This window comes from Triticum dicoccoides, chromosome 4B (assembly GCF_002162155.2).
Source record: "Triticum dicoccoides isolate Atlit2015 ecotype Zavitan chromosome 4B, WEW_v2.0, whole genome shotgun sequence".
Taxonomy (NCBI): domain Eukaryota; kingdom Viridiplantae; phylum Streptophyta; class Magnoliopsida; order Poales; family Poaceae; genus Triticum; species Triticum dicoccoides.
The window spans coordinates 356,618,660-356,634,461 of record NC_041387.1 but is presented as its reverse complement, the minus strand read 5'-3'; the positions used below and the strand labels follow the sequence as shown (position 1 = coordinate 356,634,461).

At 41.6% G+C, this 15,802-nt stretch overlaps 1 protein-coding gene across 4 annotated transcripts; it reads right to left on the bottom strand.

Annotated features, from left to right (window-relative positions):
* Positions 1–11,571: 11,571 nt before the first annotated feature.
* Positions 11,572–15,796, bottom strand: LOC119296149. 4 transcript variants are annotated; one of them, XM_037574541.1, is made up of 6 exons: positions 15,339–15,796; positions 14,125–14,355; positions 13,159–13,244; positions 12,660–12,772; positions 12,201–12,262; positions 11,572–11,831 (listed from the first exon to the last, which is right to left on the bottom strand). In XM_037574541.1, the coding sequence occupies exons 1-4, from the start codon at positions 15,492–15,494 to the stop codon at positions 12,766–12,768; spliced, it is 480 nt and encodes a 159-aa protein (XP_037430438.1). In that variant the 5' UTR covers positions 15,495–15,796; the 3' UTR covers positions 11,572–11,831; positions 12,201–12,262; positions 12,660–12,765. The 4 variants fall into 4 exon arrangements, with proteins under 4 accessions (XP_037430438.1, XP_037430437.1, XP_037430440.1 ...); XM_037574540.1 differs by having other exon boundaries at positions 11,618–11,831; positions 12,201–12,772; XM_037574543.1 differs by having other exon boundaries at positions 11,618–11,831; positions 12,201–12,772; positions 14,125–14,337.
* Between the last annotated feature and the right edge of the window lie 6 nt (positions 15,797–15,802).

The following is a 15,802-nucleotide window of genomic DNA, read 5'->3' as shown; positions in this document are numbered from 1 at the left end:
TGGTAAGCAGTATGACTTGTATCGCCCACAAATCACTTGTGTTCTACTCGTGCATATAACATCAACGCATAAAACCTAGGCTCGGATGCCACTGTTGGGGAACGTAGTAATTTCAAAAAAAAATCCTACGTACACGCAAGATCATGGTGATGGCATAGCAACGAGAGGGGAGAGTGTCCGTCCAGATACCCTCGTAGACCGTAAGCGGAAGCGTTATGACAATGCGGTTGATGTAGTCGTACGTCTTCATGATCCGACCGATCCAAGCACCGAACGTACGGCACCTCCGAGTTCAGCACACGTTCAGCTCGATGACGATCCCCGGGCTCCGATCCAACAAATCTTCGGGGATGAGTTCCGTCAGCACGACGGCGTGGTGACGATGATGATGCTCTACCGGCGCAGGGCTTCGCCTAAACTCCGCGATGATATGACCGAGGTGGAATATGGTGGAGGGGGGCACCGCACACGGCTAAGGAATGATCCGTAGATCAACTTGTGTGTTATGGGGTGCCCCCTGCCCCCGTATATAAAGGAGGGAGGGGGAGGTGCGGCCGGCCCCCTTGGGGTGCGCCTGGAGGAGTCCTACTCCCACCGGGAGTAGGACTCCCCCCTCTTGCCTTGGTGGAGAAGGAAAGGGGGGAGGGGAAAGAGGAGAGGGGGGCGCCGCCCCCCCCCCTACCTTGTCCTATTCGGACTAGGGGGAGGGGCGTGCGGCCTGCCCTGGCCGGCCCTCCTCTTCTTCCTCATGGCCCACTAAGGCCCATTAACCCCGAGGAGGGTTCCGGTAACCCCCCGGTGTTCCGTAAAATCCCGATTTCACCCGGAACCTTTCCGATGTCCAAACATAGGCTTCCAATATATCAATCTTTATGTCTCAACCATTTCGAGACTCCTCGTCATGTCCGTGATCACATCCGGGACTCCGAACAAACTTCGGTACATCAAAACTTATAAACTCATAATAAAACTATCATCGTAACGTTAAGCGTGCAGACCCTACGGGTTCGAGAACTATGTAGACATGACCTAGAACCATTCTCGGTCAATAACCAATAGCGGGACCTGGATGCCCATATTGGTTCCTGCATATTCTACGAAGATCTTTATCGGTCAAACCGCATAACAACATACGTTGTTCCCTTTGTCATCGGTATGTTACTTGCCCGAGATTTGATTGTCGGTATCCAATACCTAGTTCAATCTCGTTACCGGCAAGTCTCTTTACTCGTTACGTAATGCATCATCCCGCAACTAACTCATTAGTCACATTGCTTGCAAGGCTTATAGTGATGTGCATTACCGAGAGGGCCCAGAGATACCTCTCCAACAATCGGAGTGACAAAAACTAATCTCGAAATTCGCCAACCCAACATGTACCTTTGGAGACACCTGTAGTACTCCTTTATAATCACCCAGTTACGTTGTGACGTTTGGTAGCACCCAAAGTGTTCCTCCGGTAAACGGGAGTTGCATAATCTCATAGTTACAGGAACATGTATAAGTCATGAAGAAAGCAATAGCAACATACTAAACGATCAAGTGCTATGCTAACGGAATGGGTCAAGTCAATCTCATCATTCTCCTAATGATGTGATCCCGTTAATCAAATGACAACTCTTTTGTCCATGGTAAGGAAACATAACCATCTTTGATAAACGAGCTAGTCAAGTAGAGGCATACTAGTGACACTATGTTTGTCTATGTATTCACACATGTATTATGTTTTTGGTTAATACAATTCTAGCATGAATAATAAACATTTATCATGAAATAAGGAAATAAAAAATAACTTTATTATTGCCTCTAGGGCATATTTCCTTCAATTACACCACAACGTTTGCCCGAACCTGTATAAATCTTGTGTCTCTTGTGTTGAGAGTTCATCGAGCTAAGCTTAGGGATCGCGGCAAGGCTTAGAGCGAGATTCGGCAGGGGGAATTCTTCATGGGCACCCTAGTGTTCCAACCTCAAGGGTTTTCCCGGAACCCTATATCCGATAGTAACAGGGTTTTCTTATTCACAAGCCTTTATTTACAAAACGCGTATGGATAAGAGGATGAACTTATCTGTTTGGCTCCCGAGACCACAGCGCTGGCTTGTCTTCTCACCTCCTCTTGGGGACTGAGTCCACGGTAGGAGCCTGCAGTTTATGCATATGAGGATGATGCCATATGTGATCTTGTCTACATGAACATGAAGTACTCATGATATCCTTATGCATGCATGCACTTGTCGGGGGACCCCAGCGCTTCATTTTTTCTCTGTTGCTCAGGGTCTGCGGCAGGCTTGGTACAAGGGGTTACATGCAACTGAGGCAAGACCTGCACAAAAGGGTAGCTGTCGGGCAGGGCCGACAGCCGTGCCTTACGGGTAGAACTTGCAGAGATGCTCAATATTCCATGAGTTTTGCAATTGAATGTTATCTCCAATCTCCAGATGGACTGCGCCAGGTCTGGTGACTCATACTACCTGGTAAGGGCCTTCCCACTTTGGTGATAACTTGTTTGCACCCTTAGCGGAGTGAATGCGCCTAAGGACAAGGTCACCTTTGATACGTCTCCAACGTATCTATAATTTTTGATTGTTCCATGCTATTATATTACCCCTTTTGGATGTTTATGGTCTTTATTTTACACATTTATATCATTTTTGGGACTAACCTCCTAACCGGAGGCCCAGCCCATATTGTTGTTTTTTTGCCTATTTCAGTATTTCGAAGAAAAGGAATATCAAACGGAGTCCAAACGGAATGAAACCTTCGGGAGCGTGATTTTTGGAACGAACGTAATCCAGAGGACTTGGAGTGCAAGTCAAGAAGCAGTCGAGGCTCCGACGAGATAGGAGCCCCCCCCCCTATAGGGCGCGCCCCCTATCTTGTGGTCCCCTCGGGCGGCCACCGACGTACTTCTTCCTCCTATATATACCTACGTACCCCAAAAACATTCAGGGGGCAGACGAAACACAATTTCCACCACCGTAACCTTCTGTATCCGCGAGATCTCATCTTGGAGCCTTCGCCGGCACTCTGTCGGAGGGGGAATCGACCACGGAGGGCTTCTACATCAACATCCTTGCCCCTCCAATAAGTTGTGAGTAGTTTACCATGGACCTACGGGTCCATAGTTATTAGCTAGATGGCTTCTTCTCTCTTTTTGGATCTCAATACAATGTTCTCGCCCTCTCTTGTGGAGATCTATTTGATGTAAACTCTTTTTGCGGTGTGTTTGTCGAGATCCGATGAATTGTGGGTTTATGATCAAGTTTATCTATGAATAATATTTGAATCTTCGCTGAATTCTTTTATGTATGATTGAGTTATCTTTGCAAGTATCTTCGAATTATCAGTTTGGTTTGGCCTACTAGATTGATCTTTCTTGCCATGGGAGAAGTGCTTAGCTTTGGGTTCAATCTTGTGGTGTCCTTACCCAGTGACAAAAAGGGTTGCAAGGCACGTATTGTATTGTTGCCATCGAGGATAACAAGATGGGGTTTATATCATATTGCTTGAGTTTATCCCTCTACATCATGTCATCTTGCTTAATGCGTTACTCTGTTCTTATGAACGTACTACTCTAGATGCAGGCATGAGTCGGTCGGTGTGTGGAGTAATAGTAGTAGATGCAAGCAGGAGTCGATCTACTTGTTGCGGACGTGATGCCTATATACATGATCATGCCTAGATAATCTCATAATTATTCGCTTTTCTATCAATTTCTTGACAGTAATTTGTTCACCCACCGTAATACTTATGCTATCTTGAGAGAAGCCACTAGTGAAACCTATGGCCCCCGGGTCTATCTCTTATCATATTTGCTTTCAATCTACTTTTATTTGCATCTTTAATTTTTGCATCTATATTATAAAATACCAAAAATATATTTATCTTATCTTACTATCTTTATTAGATCTCACTTTCACAAGTGGCCATGAAGGGATTGACAACCCCTTTCTTGCGTTGGTTGCGAGTTCTCTGTTTGTTTGTGTAGGTGTGTGGGACTTTTGAGGAGCCTCCTATTGGATTGATACCTTGGTTCTCAAAAAGTGAGGGAAATACTTACGCTACTATTGCTGCATCACCCTCTCCTCTTCGAGGAAAACCAACACAAGCTCAAGACGTAGCAAGAAGGTTTTGTGGCGCCGTGGTTGGGGTGGTCTTCGCTCAAGTCAAGACATACCAAGTACCCATCACAAACCCATCTCCCTCGCATTTACATTATTTGCCATTTGCCTCTCATTTTCCTCTCCCCCACTTCACCCATGCCGTTTTATTCGCCCTCTCTTTCCCAATCTCCTCCTCTCCTTTTCGCTTGACTTTTTCTTTGTGCTTGTGTGCTTGTTTGACCTTATGCTTCGCCTAAGGGTCCTGACCACCTTCTCACAAGGATGGAAGAGATTGAATAAAATATTAGAAGCTTTATGAATTTGCAATTTGAGCATAATAATTTATTTAGAAAAGAGCTAAAGGAACAAAAAGGTTTTCTGGGGTTTATGAACAAAGAGCTTGATGATATGAACAAAGAATTTTATGGTGGTAATGCTCAAATTACCCGGCTTGAAAATGCTATAGCCAAAATTTCTGATAAGCAAGCCACCTTAGTCAATAAGATGGCCGCTAAACAAGAAAAGTTAGAAGAAAATAATGATGAGGATCTTAAAGTTATTGATGCGTCTCCTATTAGTTCTATGTTTTGCAATATGAATTTTGATGATTATGGGACTGATTATGAATCAACTTTTCCTAGAAGGTGTCCCAAGAATTCGGAGTTTTTAGATCTTGATGCTAAATTTGGTAAAAGTGGGATTGGAGAAGCCAGAACTTCAAATAACATTGAACCTACTATCTCGGATTTCAAGGAATTTGATTATGATAATTGTTCTTTAAAAGGTTGTATTTCCTTGTTGCAATCCGTTGTTAATTCTCCTCATGCTTCTAGTCAAAACAAAGCTTTTACCAAACATATCGTTGATGCCTTGATGCAATCTTATGATGAAAAACTTAATTTGGAAGTTTCTATACCTAGAAAAATTAATGATGAGTGGGAACCTACTATAAAGATTAGAACTAAAGATCATGAGTGTTTTCCTTTGTGTGATTTGGGTGCTACTGTTTCCACGATTCCGAAAACTTTATGTGATATTCTAGGTTTCCATGATGTTGATGATTGCTCTTTAAATTTGCACCTTGCGGATTCCACCATTAAAAAGCCTATGGGACGGATCAATGATGTTCTCATTGTTGCAAATAGAAATTTGATGCCCGTGGATTTTATCGTTTTTTATATAGATTGCGATCTTTCTTGCCCTATTATTCTTGGTAGACCTTTCCTTAGAAAGATTGGCGCGATTATTGATAAGAAGGAAGGGAATATTAGATTCCAATTTCCATTAAAGAAAGGCATGGAGCACTTTCGAAGAAAGTAAGTCAAATTACCTTATGAATCTATCATGCGGGCTACTTATGAATTTAGTGCCAAAGATGGCACTACTTAGATCTACCTTTGCTTTTATGCCTAGCTAGGGGCGTTAAACGATAGCACTAGCTGGGAGGCAACCCAATTTTCTTTGTGTTTTTTGGTTTTGCTTCTGTTTAGTAATAAATCTTGCATCTACCTTCTGTTTAGATGTGTTTTTATCTTTTAATTAGTGTTTGTGCCAAGTAGAACCTATAGGATAACCTATGATGATAGTTGATTTGATTCTGCTGAAAAACAGAAACTTTGCGCACACGAATATAATTTTGTTAAATCACAGCAATGTGCTTTTGCGTTGATTATTTTTGCTGCTGTTCAATAAACGAATTTTCCAGGACTTCCTATTTTGGTAGGATTTGTAGAGTTCCAGAAGTTTGCGTTAGTTACAGATTGCTACAGACCGTTCTGTTTTTGACAGATTCTGTTTCTCGTGTGTTGTTTGCTTATTTTGATGCATCTATAGCTAGTAAAATAGTTTATAATCCATAGAGAAGTTGGAATACAGTAGGTTTAGCACCAAAATAAATAAAGAATGTGTTCATTACTATACCTTATGTGGTGGTTTTGTATTCTTTCACTAACGGAGCTTATAGGATTTCCTGTTGAGTTTTGTGTTGTGAAGTTTTCAAGTTTTGGGTAAAGCTTTTATGGACAATGGAATAACGGGTGGCAAGAGCGTAAGCTTGGGGATGCCCATGGCACCAAAGATATTCAAGGATAGCCAAAAGCCTAAGCTTGGGGATGCCCCGGGAAGGCATCCCCTCTTTCGTCTTCGTTCATTGGTAACTTTACTTGCAGCTATATTTTTATTCGCCACATGATATGTGTTTTGCTTGGAGCGTCGTGTATTATATTAGTCTTTGCTTTTTAGTTTACCACAATCATCTTTGCTGTACACACTTTTTGGGAGAAGCCTATTTGATTAGAATTTGCTAGAATACTCTATGTGCTTCACTTATATCTTTTGAGCTTGATAGTTTTTCCTCTAGTGCTTCACTTATATCTTTTAGAGCACCACTACAGGAAATATGTCAACTTGAGACCTTGACTATTTGTCACTGAAAGGTCATTGTTTTTCATTTGCAACCTTTTTGTGACCAAAAACAGAAGGTCAAAAGCTGACGGTCGTAAACTAAAATTAAAGACCTTCGCTATGAGAAGGTCGTAGACGTTTATGACCAAAACAGAAGGTCATTGAACCCATGACCTTTTGTTTTGGTCACTAGATGTCTGCCTATGCCACGTCGGATCCGACGTGGCAATTTTACGTGGCAAAATTGTGACCAATTCATAAGGTCGTTACTTAGAATCAGCCTGGTCCATTTCGGTGCTTTAGATGGGTCGAGCCCATTAATTCAGCCTTTTTAATATTTTTTCCTGTCAATTTTTCTTCGATTTCATGGGCCTAGCCCAACATTATAGCCTTTTTATTTTCTGGGCCATGGCCTTTTTGGCTCAACAATTCCAGATTTTTTTATAATTACATTTTTCTATTCTTGTTTTAAGATGGGTCAATTGAGATGGGTCCCAATTGTAAGTTCTAGTAATTGGTCCCGGTTGTCAGGTTCTAGTATGTGGGTCCCGATTGTCAAGGTCATATTCTTGGGATTTCAATTTCATAGTAAATAAATAGCCAGTATTTAAACTAGCACAAACAAAAAAATACAAGTAGTACTTAAAATAACAGCAGCCAAAATCAGTATGGAGCTGCTACTCTATGAAGAACACATAATACATCTTCAATCACTCTTTTACAAGCTCTCTTTGTAACAACTACAGAATCAGTATGGAGCTCTATGTGTAACAGCTACAGAATTTACAAGCTCTATGTGTCTTCAATCTTCTTCAACATGGAGATCCTTCGGATGGGCTTTATTTTACACATTTATATCATTTTTGGGACTAACCTACTAACCGGAGGCCCAGCCCATATTGCTATTTTTGCCTATTTCAGTATTTCAAAGAAAAGGAACATCAAACAGAGTCCACATGGAATGAAACCTTCGGGAGCGTGATTTTTGAAACGAACGTGAACCACAGGACTTGGAATGCAAGTCAAGAAGCTCCCGAGGGCCCCAAGAGATAGGGGGCCGCGCCCCCTATAGGGCAGGCCCCCCTCTCTCGTGGGCCCCTCAGGCGGCCACCGGTGTCCTTCTTCTTCCTATATAGACCTACGTACCCCGAAAACATCCAGGAGCACCACGAAACACAATTTCCACCGCCGTAACCTTCTGTATCTGCGAGATCTCGTCTTGGAGCCTTTGCGGGCACTTTGCCGGAGGGGGAATCAACCACGGAGGGCCTCAACATCAACATCCTTGCCCCTCCGATGAGTTGTGAGTAGTTTACCACAGACCTATGGGTCCATAGTTATTAGCTAGATGGCTTCTTCTCTCTTTTTGGATCTCAATACAATGTTCTCCCCCTCTCTTGTGGAGATCTATTCGATGTAAACTCTTTTTGCGGTGTGTTTGTCGAGATCCGATGAATTGTGGGTTAATGATCAAGTTTATCTATGAATAATATTTGAATCTTCTCTGAATTCTTTTATGTAGGATTGAGTTATCTTTGCAAGTCTCTCCGAATTATCAGTTTGGTTTGTCCTACTAGATTGGCTTTCTTGCCATGGGAGAAGTGCTTACCTTTGGGTTCAATCTTGCGGTGTTCTTACCTAGTGACAGAAAGGGTTGCTAGACACGTATTGTATTGTTGCCATCGAGGATTACAAGATGGGGTTTATATCATATTGCTTGAGTTTATCCCTCTACATCATGTCATCTTGCTTAATGCGTTACTCTGTTCTTATGAAATTACTACACTAGATGTAGGCAGGAGTCGGTCGATGTGTGGAGTAATAGTAGTAGATGCAGGCAGGAGTCAGTCTACTTGTTGTGGACGTGATGCCTATATACATGATCATGCCTAGATAATCTCATAATTATTCACTTTTCTATCAATTGCTCGACAGTAATTTGTTCACCCACCGTAATACTTATGCTATCTTGAGAGAAGCCACTAGTGAAACCTATGGCCCCGGGTCTATCACTTATCATATTTTCTTTCAATCTACTTTTATTTGCATCTTTACTTTTTGCATCTATATTATAAAATACCAAAAATATATTTATCTTATCTTACTATCTTTATTAGATCTCACTTTCGCAGGTGGCCGTGAAGGGATTGACAACCCCTTTATTGCGTTGGTTGCGAGTTCTTTGTTTGTTTGTGTAGGTGCGTGGGAATTTTGAGGAGCCTCCTACTGGATTGATACCTTGTTTCTCAAAAACTGAGGGAAATACTTACGCTACTATTGCTGCATCACCCTCTCCTCTTCGAGGAAAACCAACGCAATCTCAAGACGTAGCAAGAAGGATTTCTGGCGTCGTTGCCGGGGAGGTTTTCGCTCAAGTCAAGACATACCAAGTACCCATCACAAACCCATCTCCCTCGCATTTACATTATTTTCCATTTGCCTCTTGTTTTCCTCTCCCCCACTTCACCCTTGCCGTTTTATTCGCCCCCTCTTTCCCAATCTCCTCCTCTCCTTTTTGCTTGCCTTTTTCTGTGTGCTTCTGTGCTTGTTTGACCTTATGGCTTCACCTAAGGGTCCTGACCACCTTCTCACAAGGATGGAAGAGATTGAATAAAATATTAGAAGCTTTATGAATTTGCAATTGTAACATAATAATTTCTTTAGAAAAGATGAACAAAAAGGTTTTTTGGGGTTTATGAACAAAGAGCTTGATGATATGAATAAAGAATTTTATGGTGTTAATGCTCAAATTACCCGGCATGAAAATGCTATAGCCAAAATTTCTAATAAGCAAGCCACCTTAGTCAATAAGATGGTCGCTAAACCAGAAAAGTTAGAAGAAAATAATGATGAGGATCTTAAAGTTATTGATGCGTCTCCTATTAGATCTATGTTTTGCAATATGAATTTTAATGATTATGGGACTGATGATGAATCAACTTTGCCTAGAAGGTGTCCCAAAAATTCGGAGTTTTTAGATCTTGATGCTAAATTTGGTAAAAGTGGGATTGGAGAAGCCACAACTTCAAATAACATTGAACCTACTATCTCGGATTTCAAGGAATTTGATTATGATAATTGTTCTTTAAAAGGTTGTATTTTCCTTGTTGCAACCCGTTGTTAATTCTCCTCATGCTTATAGTCAAAACAAAGCTTTTACCAAACATATCGTTGATTCCTTGATGCAATCTTATGATGAAAAACTTAATTTGGAAATAGAAATTTGGTGCCCGCAGATTTTATCGTTCTTGATATAGATTGGGATCTTTCTTGCCCTATTATTCTTCGTAGACCTTTCCTTAGAACGATTGGCGCGATTATTGATAAGAAGGAAGGGAATATTAGATTCCAATTTCCATTAAAGAAAGGCATGGAGCACTTTCCAAGAAAGTAAGTCAAATTACCTTATGAATCTATCATGCAGGGTACTTATGAATTTAGTACCAAAGATGGCACTAGTTAGATCTATCTTTGCTTTTATGCCTAGCTAGGGGTGTTAAACGATAGCGCTAGTTGGGAGGCAACCCAATTTTCTTTTTTTTTGTTTTTGCTCCTGTTTAGTAATATATCTTCCGTCTACCTTCTGTTTAGATGTGCTTTTATCTTTTAATTAGTGTTTGTGCCAAGTAGAACCTATATGATAACCTATAATGATAGTTGATTTGATTCTGCTGAAAAATAGAAACTTTGCGCACGAATATAATTTTGTTAAATCACAGGAACGTGCTTTTGCATTGATTCTTTTTGCTGCTGTTCAATAAACAAATTTGCAGGACTTCCTAGTTTGGTAGGATTTGTAGAGTTCCAGAAGTTTGCGTTAGTTACAGATTGCTACAGACCGTTCTGTTTTTGACAAATTCTGTTTTTCGTGTGTTGTTTGCTTATTTTGATGTATCTATAGCTAGTAAAATAGTTTATAATCCATAGAGAAGATGGAATACAGTAGGTTTAACAACAAAATAAATAAGGAATGAGTTCATTACATTACCTTATGTGGTGATTTTGTTTTCTTTCACTAACGGAGCTTATAAGATTTCCTCTTGAGTTTTGTGTTGTGAAGTTTTTAAGTTTTGGGAAAAGCTTTTATGGACAATGGAATAAAGGGTGGCAAGAGCCTAAGATTGGGGATGCCCATGGCACCCCAAGATATTCAAGGATAGCCAAAAGCCTAAGCTTGTGGATGCCCTGGGAAGGCATCCCCTCTTTCGTCTTTGTTCATTGGTAACTTTACTTGGAGCTATATTTTTATTCGCCACATGATATGTGTTTTGCTTGGAGCGTCGTGTATTATATTAGTCTTTGATTTTTAGTTTACCACAATCATCTTTGCTATACACACCTTTTGGGAGAAGCCTATTTGATTAGAATTTGCTAGAATACTCTATGTGCTTCACTTATATCTTTTGAGCTTGATAGTTTTTGCTCTAGTGCTTCACTTATATCTTTTAGAGCACCACTCAAGAAATATGTCAACTTGTGACCTTGACTATTGGTCACTGAAAGGTCATTGTTTTTCATTTGCGACCTTTTTGTGACCAAAAACAGAAGGTCAAAAGCTGACAGTCGTAAACTGAAATTAACGACCTTCTCTGTGAGAAGGTCGTAGACGTTTACAACCAAAACAGAAGGTCGTTGAACCTGCGACCTTTTGTTTTGGTCACTAGCTGGCTGCCTAGGCCACGTCGGATCCAACGTGGCAATCTGACGTGGCAAAATTGTGACCTATTCATAAGGTCGTTACTTAGAATCAGCACGGTCCATTTTGGTGCTTTAGATGGGCCGAGCCCATTAATTCAGCCTTTTTAATATTTTTTCCTGTCAATTTTTCTTCGATTTCATGGGCCTAGCCCAACATTATAGCCTTTTTATTTTCTGGGCCATGGCCTTTTTGGCTCAACAATTCCATATTTTTTTATAATTACATTTTTCTTTTCTTGTTTTAAGATGGGTCAATTGAGATGGGTCCCAATTGTAAGTTCTAGTAATTGGTCCCGGTTGTCAGGTTCTAGTAAGTGGGTCCCAATTGTCAAGGTCATATTCATCGGATTTCAATTTCCTAGTAAATAAATAGCCAGTATTTAAACTTCACAGACAAAAAAAATACAAGTAGTACTTAAAATAACAGCAGCCAAAATCAGTATGGAGCTGCTACTCTATAAATAACACATAATACATCTTCAATCACTGTTTTACAAGCTCTATTTGTAACAACTACAAAATCGGTATGGAGCCCTATGTGCAACAGCTACAGAATTTACAAGCTCTATGTGTCTTCAATCTTCTTCAACATGGAGATCCTTCGGTAGCGAGCACAAACTAGGCACCTACAACATCACAGGAAGGCAATTTTAGTGCTCCATCAAAGAACCAAGTAAATTGCCCTCAATCATACAAACAAACTAATATTGTTGTATCAAATGAGAAGGCAACATGAAACTAGTGATACAACAACATGCAGAAAACACTACAATGTAATACTGTTGTAAGTTCATATCGGCGCAAAATCAGCACTATTATATAGAGAAAATGATATGATCCCCTTTTAATAAAACTGTAGTGTATGCTAGTGACAGAACAAGGGATTGTAGTGTATGCTAGTGACAAAACAAGGGATAGGACTAATATGATGTGCCAGATTGCCAGCAACAGTGCTTACATGCATCTTCATATAAACAGATTGTACTGAAGCTTACCATGATTTCAAAAGCAGGGGTTATCTAATCTTTTATGCCATCCTCCCAAAAGTTGTACGCAGCTGCTCAAAATACAAACATATAGATGAGTGCTTCTCACATGTCACCAGAGGTAAATAGCAATACACATAAATGAATGAACAGGGGCATATTCTACAGCAAGATGAACCAACATAGATATATCTTGTATCCTACAACAATCAACTTAGAAATCACATCCATTTTCTAATTAAACAACACCTAAATATATGCATGCACTACTTCAGGCAATTTATGACTAGGAGATGTATTAACAGAAGATTAAGAACTAATGTACTTGTACTTGATCTAGTTTAATAAATACAGATTAAGTTCCTGGTACAGCCAGCTCCAACTTATGCTACTAGCTATTGACAGAAAAACACACTGAGAGAGAGGGGGGGGAGGAGATCCAGCAACAATATGACTACAGCAGACGACCCCGGGGGAAGATCAGTCACTCGATGCAGCATCAGCTTCGGGCACCTTCTTCTTGAAGATTTCTTCTTTTCCCCTGAAGAAGCATCCGCCAGCAGGCTCGGCGTGCCTACAATCTGCATCATCATGCATGCACAAGTGTGTCAATTTCAACATAGTAGGCTAGCTTTATAAGGAAGAAAGGAACACTCCATCCATCCATCTGATGCAAATATTTGCACTAAAACTATGATGAACCTGCACCCAAATTCTATCTCTAGGAGAGAGGGCCCCTCTTGTACAACAACAATACCAACTAACAAGAGCTAATTAATAATCCTACTTCCATTTCAATCAAGTGTGGACAAGTAACTGTTTAAGCAGGGACAGTTTCACAGCCCAATATTGATGTTGCTAAGAAGTTGTAGAGTACAAAAAATGCAAAGGCAGATTAACAGACACTTGCATTTGTATTGGGTTGGGTCAATCACAGATTTTTGGATGGAAAGAGCGTGTTGCTTGCCTTCTTGCGCACGAGGGTGGTGCTGACATTCTCAACCTCCTGCAGCGCCCGGTGCATCGACAGGCCGACATCCAGCCTGTTATCAGCTGAAGAAGAGAAAGTTATCTTACAACAAAGAATTGCAATGTGAAATTCAAAGAAGAAAAAGTTAAACAATGCGTATAACTATGACCAGCTGATGTTATGATGATTTCCACATTTGAAAAACAGATATCCTCATGTTACGGGTAAGAACCCAACAGTATACTGTGTTGATAATAATTTCAATAGTTCTAGACAAATCTATCAACAGAAATCATATTAAACTGATGGAAGAATTTATTCCCAAATTACTTTTTGTTAGAAGCTAAACATTTATATCAAGCGCAGTATATGATGAACTAACCTTGTTATGACTAGCTGTGTTGTACTAGTATGCTAGCGTAACCCAGGACAGACGGACTTCACCAAGCCATGGTATTTTGGTTTGGCAACCAAAGCAAGCAGAATACTCCTATATGTATAGGAAGTTAAGAACTAGTACTAGACAGAGCATGGAAAACTAACACAATGTGTTGGTGCATTCAAGGTTAGTCTATCCGATAGTAGAAGAGTTTGAAAACGTGATTTTACATGCAATGGATGCACAGGCGCGCACATACAAAGAGATGGAGAGAGAGATTGCTAGCTAGAGCCGGTTTGAGTCATCCAAAAATGAACAGTTTCAGACATGGCATCCACAATCTGTATGCATCCAGAAATCATCAGCCTCTACGCTCTAGTCCGGTACCATATCCCCACAAAAACCATGTGGACCAAAGGTGCAAGCACGAAACCATCATCAATGAGAAATTTCTATCAATGCACCATATTACTGGATAATTCATGGAGTAAGAAGAAATACAAAGACATCATCTGATGATGCGCTAACAAATCAGCTGCTTCGTCCATCTAGATCACAGGCGGTGTGACCGAAGAAGAGACTACCTGGACGTCCTCGATGGCGGCGCGGAGGTCGGGCGAGTCCTTGACCAAGCACTCCCACGCCGGATCCACGCCCACGTCGGCGATGACCTTATATGGCCTCGATCGGGGAAGGCCGCTGTCGAGCTTCAGGAAGTCGGGGAGATGTCCATGTTTCCATACCTTGGTCATGGTTGTGGTCGGACGCGGGTACCGACCAGGAGGTCCTGTTGATATCTGTAAAGCATTGTAGAGCTTCAAAGATAGGACACATATGTTAAATGTATAGATCATCAGGTAGAAGTGCATACAAAATATTTGTCTTTACAAGATGACCATATAAAATATTACAAACAAAGCACTCATCTTACTGTCATTTCCCAATCATTGCTATAAAGCTCATGGTTTAGATGAAAAAATTCAGAGCCAACTGTCATTTCCCAATCATTACAAACAAACTCGACTGTCATTTCAACTGTCATTTCTCTTTGTTAATTTGCGAGCATCTTTAGAAAGCTATTGCAGACCAAGATATGAGTGTGAAACAATATGACACAAGAATATTTACTACAGTTGTACTCCCATTTTTAAGTAAGTATAGGATGTTTTATTCAAGAAGAAGGTCAATCGGTCATGCACAGGACTAACAGTTGTTGTTGTAATATCTGTGAGAGATTTCGGCTGTACTGTGTTCAAAAGAAAATATCGGATCATGCTTCCAAGCATTAAGGTAGGAAGAAAACTAGAACTCACAGTTTTGTAGACAAGATACGAGCGAGGAACATTCCGACACAAGAGTAAAATTCACTATACAACAGTCCGGCGAGCTATGTCAATCACGGAGACGGGGTGTGTGCATGCAACACCTACAAAGAGCAGACAAACCAGGGGAAACTTTTCACCAAGGACACAGCTGACCTACACCCTCAACAAATCAAACAGGGCTTCCACAAAACTACAAGGCGGCAGAAACACATTAAGAACGGCACCGACAAAAACAAGTTACAACACTGCGTTTCCAAGCTGCCTAGAGCTGAACGCAACAGGCATTGTGATTGACAACGGAGCAATTAACAAATGACTAGGAGTAATTAACAAACAGACGACCTAGGGGGGTCGACTACACCTTAATCTCTCGATCCCAGTAATAAAGCCGAGCAAATCGCACGGGCGAATGCAAAAAGCGTGCGTGTGGATTATAGTAGAAATACTCTGCCGAGGTAGGAGAATGTACTGGCCTGGTAGAAGTGCGAGGCGAGGGAGTCGAAGCCGCGACGGATGGGGAGGCGGAGATCCGGCGGGACGGGGACGCCGGCGACGAGGTACTTGTAGATGAGCACATGTTGCTCCAGCTCCTTGTATAGCGCCGCCGCCGCGCACCTCACGCCGCTCATCGTGTGCTGCTGCTGCTACTGCTGGGGAGGGTGCTATCCTCGCTGTGGTCGCCGAGCGTTGTGTAGGCACCCTGCAGCTTGTTGATGAGCGAGATCAGGTTCTGCAGGGCCGCCGACGCGGGATCTGGTAGGGGATCCCGGGGAGATGAGGACGACGAGGAGCCGCGGGGCTGCGGCAGGGATGCGGCGAAGTTGTCGAGGTCTAGGTCTGCGACGAAGGAGAGGTAGGGCGTGGCCGTGTGGGTGGAGAGGCAGGGGCGAGGTGCGGGCGCTGGAACCCTAGGATGACGACGGCCTCGGTCGGTAGA

Bases quoted from the DNA above. Each gene is read 5' to 3' on its own strand.
- LOC119296149 (XM_037574541.1), bottom strand. From the start codon at position 15,494: ATGAGCGGCGTGAGGTGCGCGGCGGCGGCGCTATACAAGGAGCTGGAG. The intron at 14,356-15,338 runs GCCAGTACATTC...CTATCTTTGAAG, and splicing joins TCGCCTCGCACTTCTACCAG to CTCTACAATGCTTTACAGAT. The intron at 13,245-14,124 runs GTAGTCTCTTCT...TCTCTTCTTCAG, and splicing joins CCGCCATCGAGGACGTCCAG to CTGATAACAGGCTGGATGTC.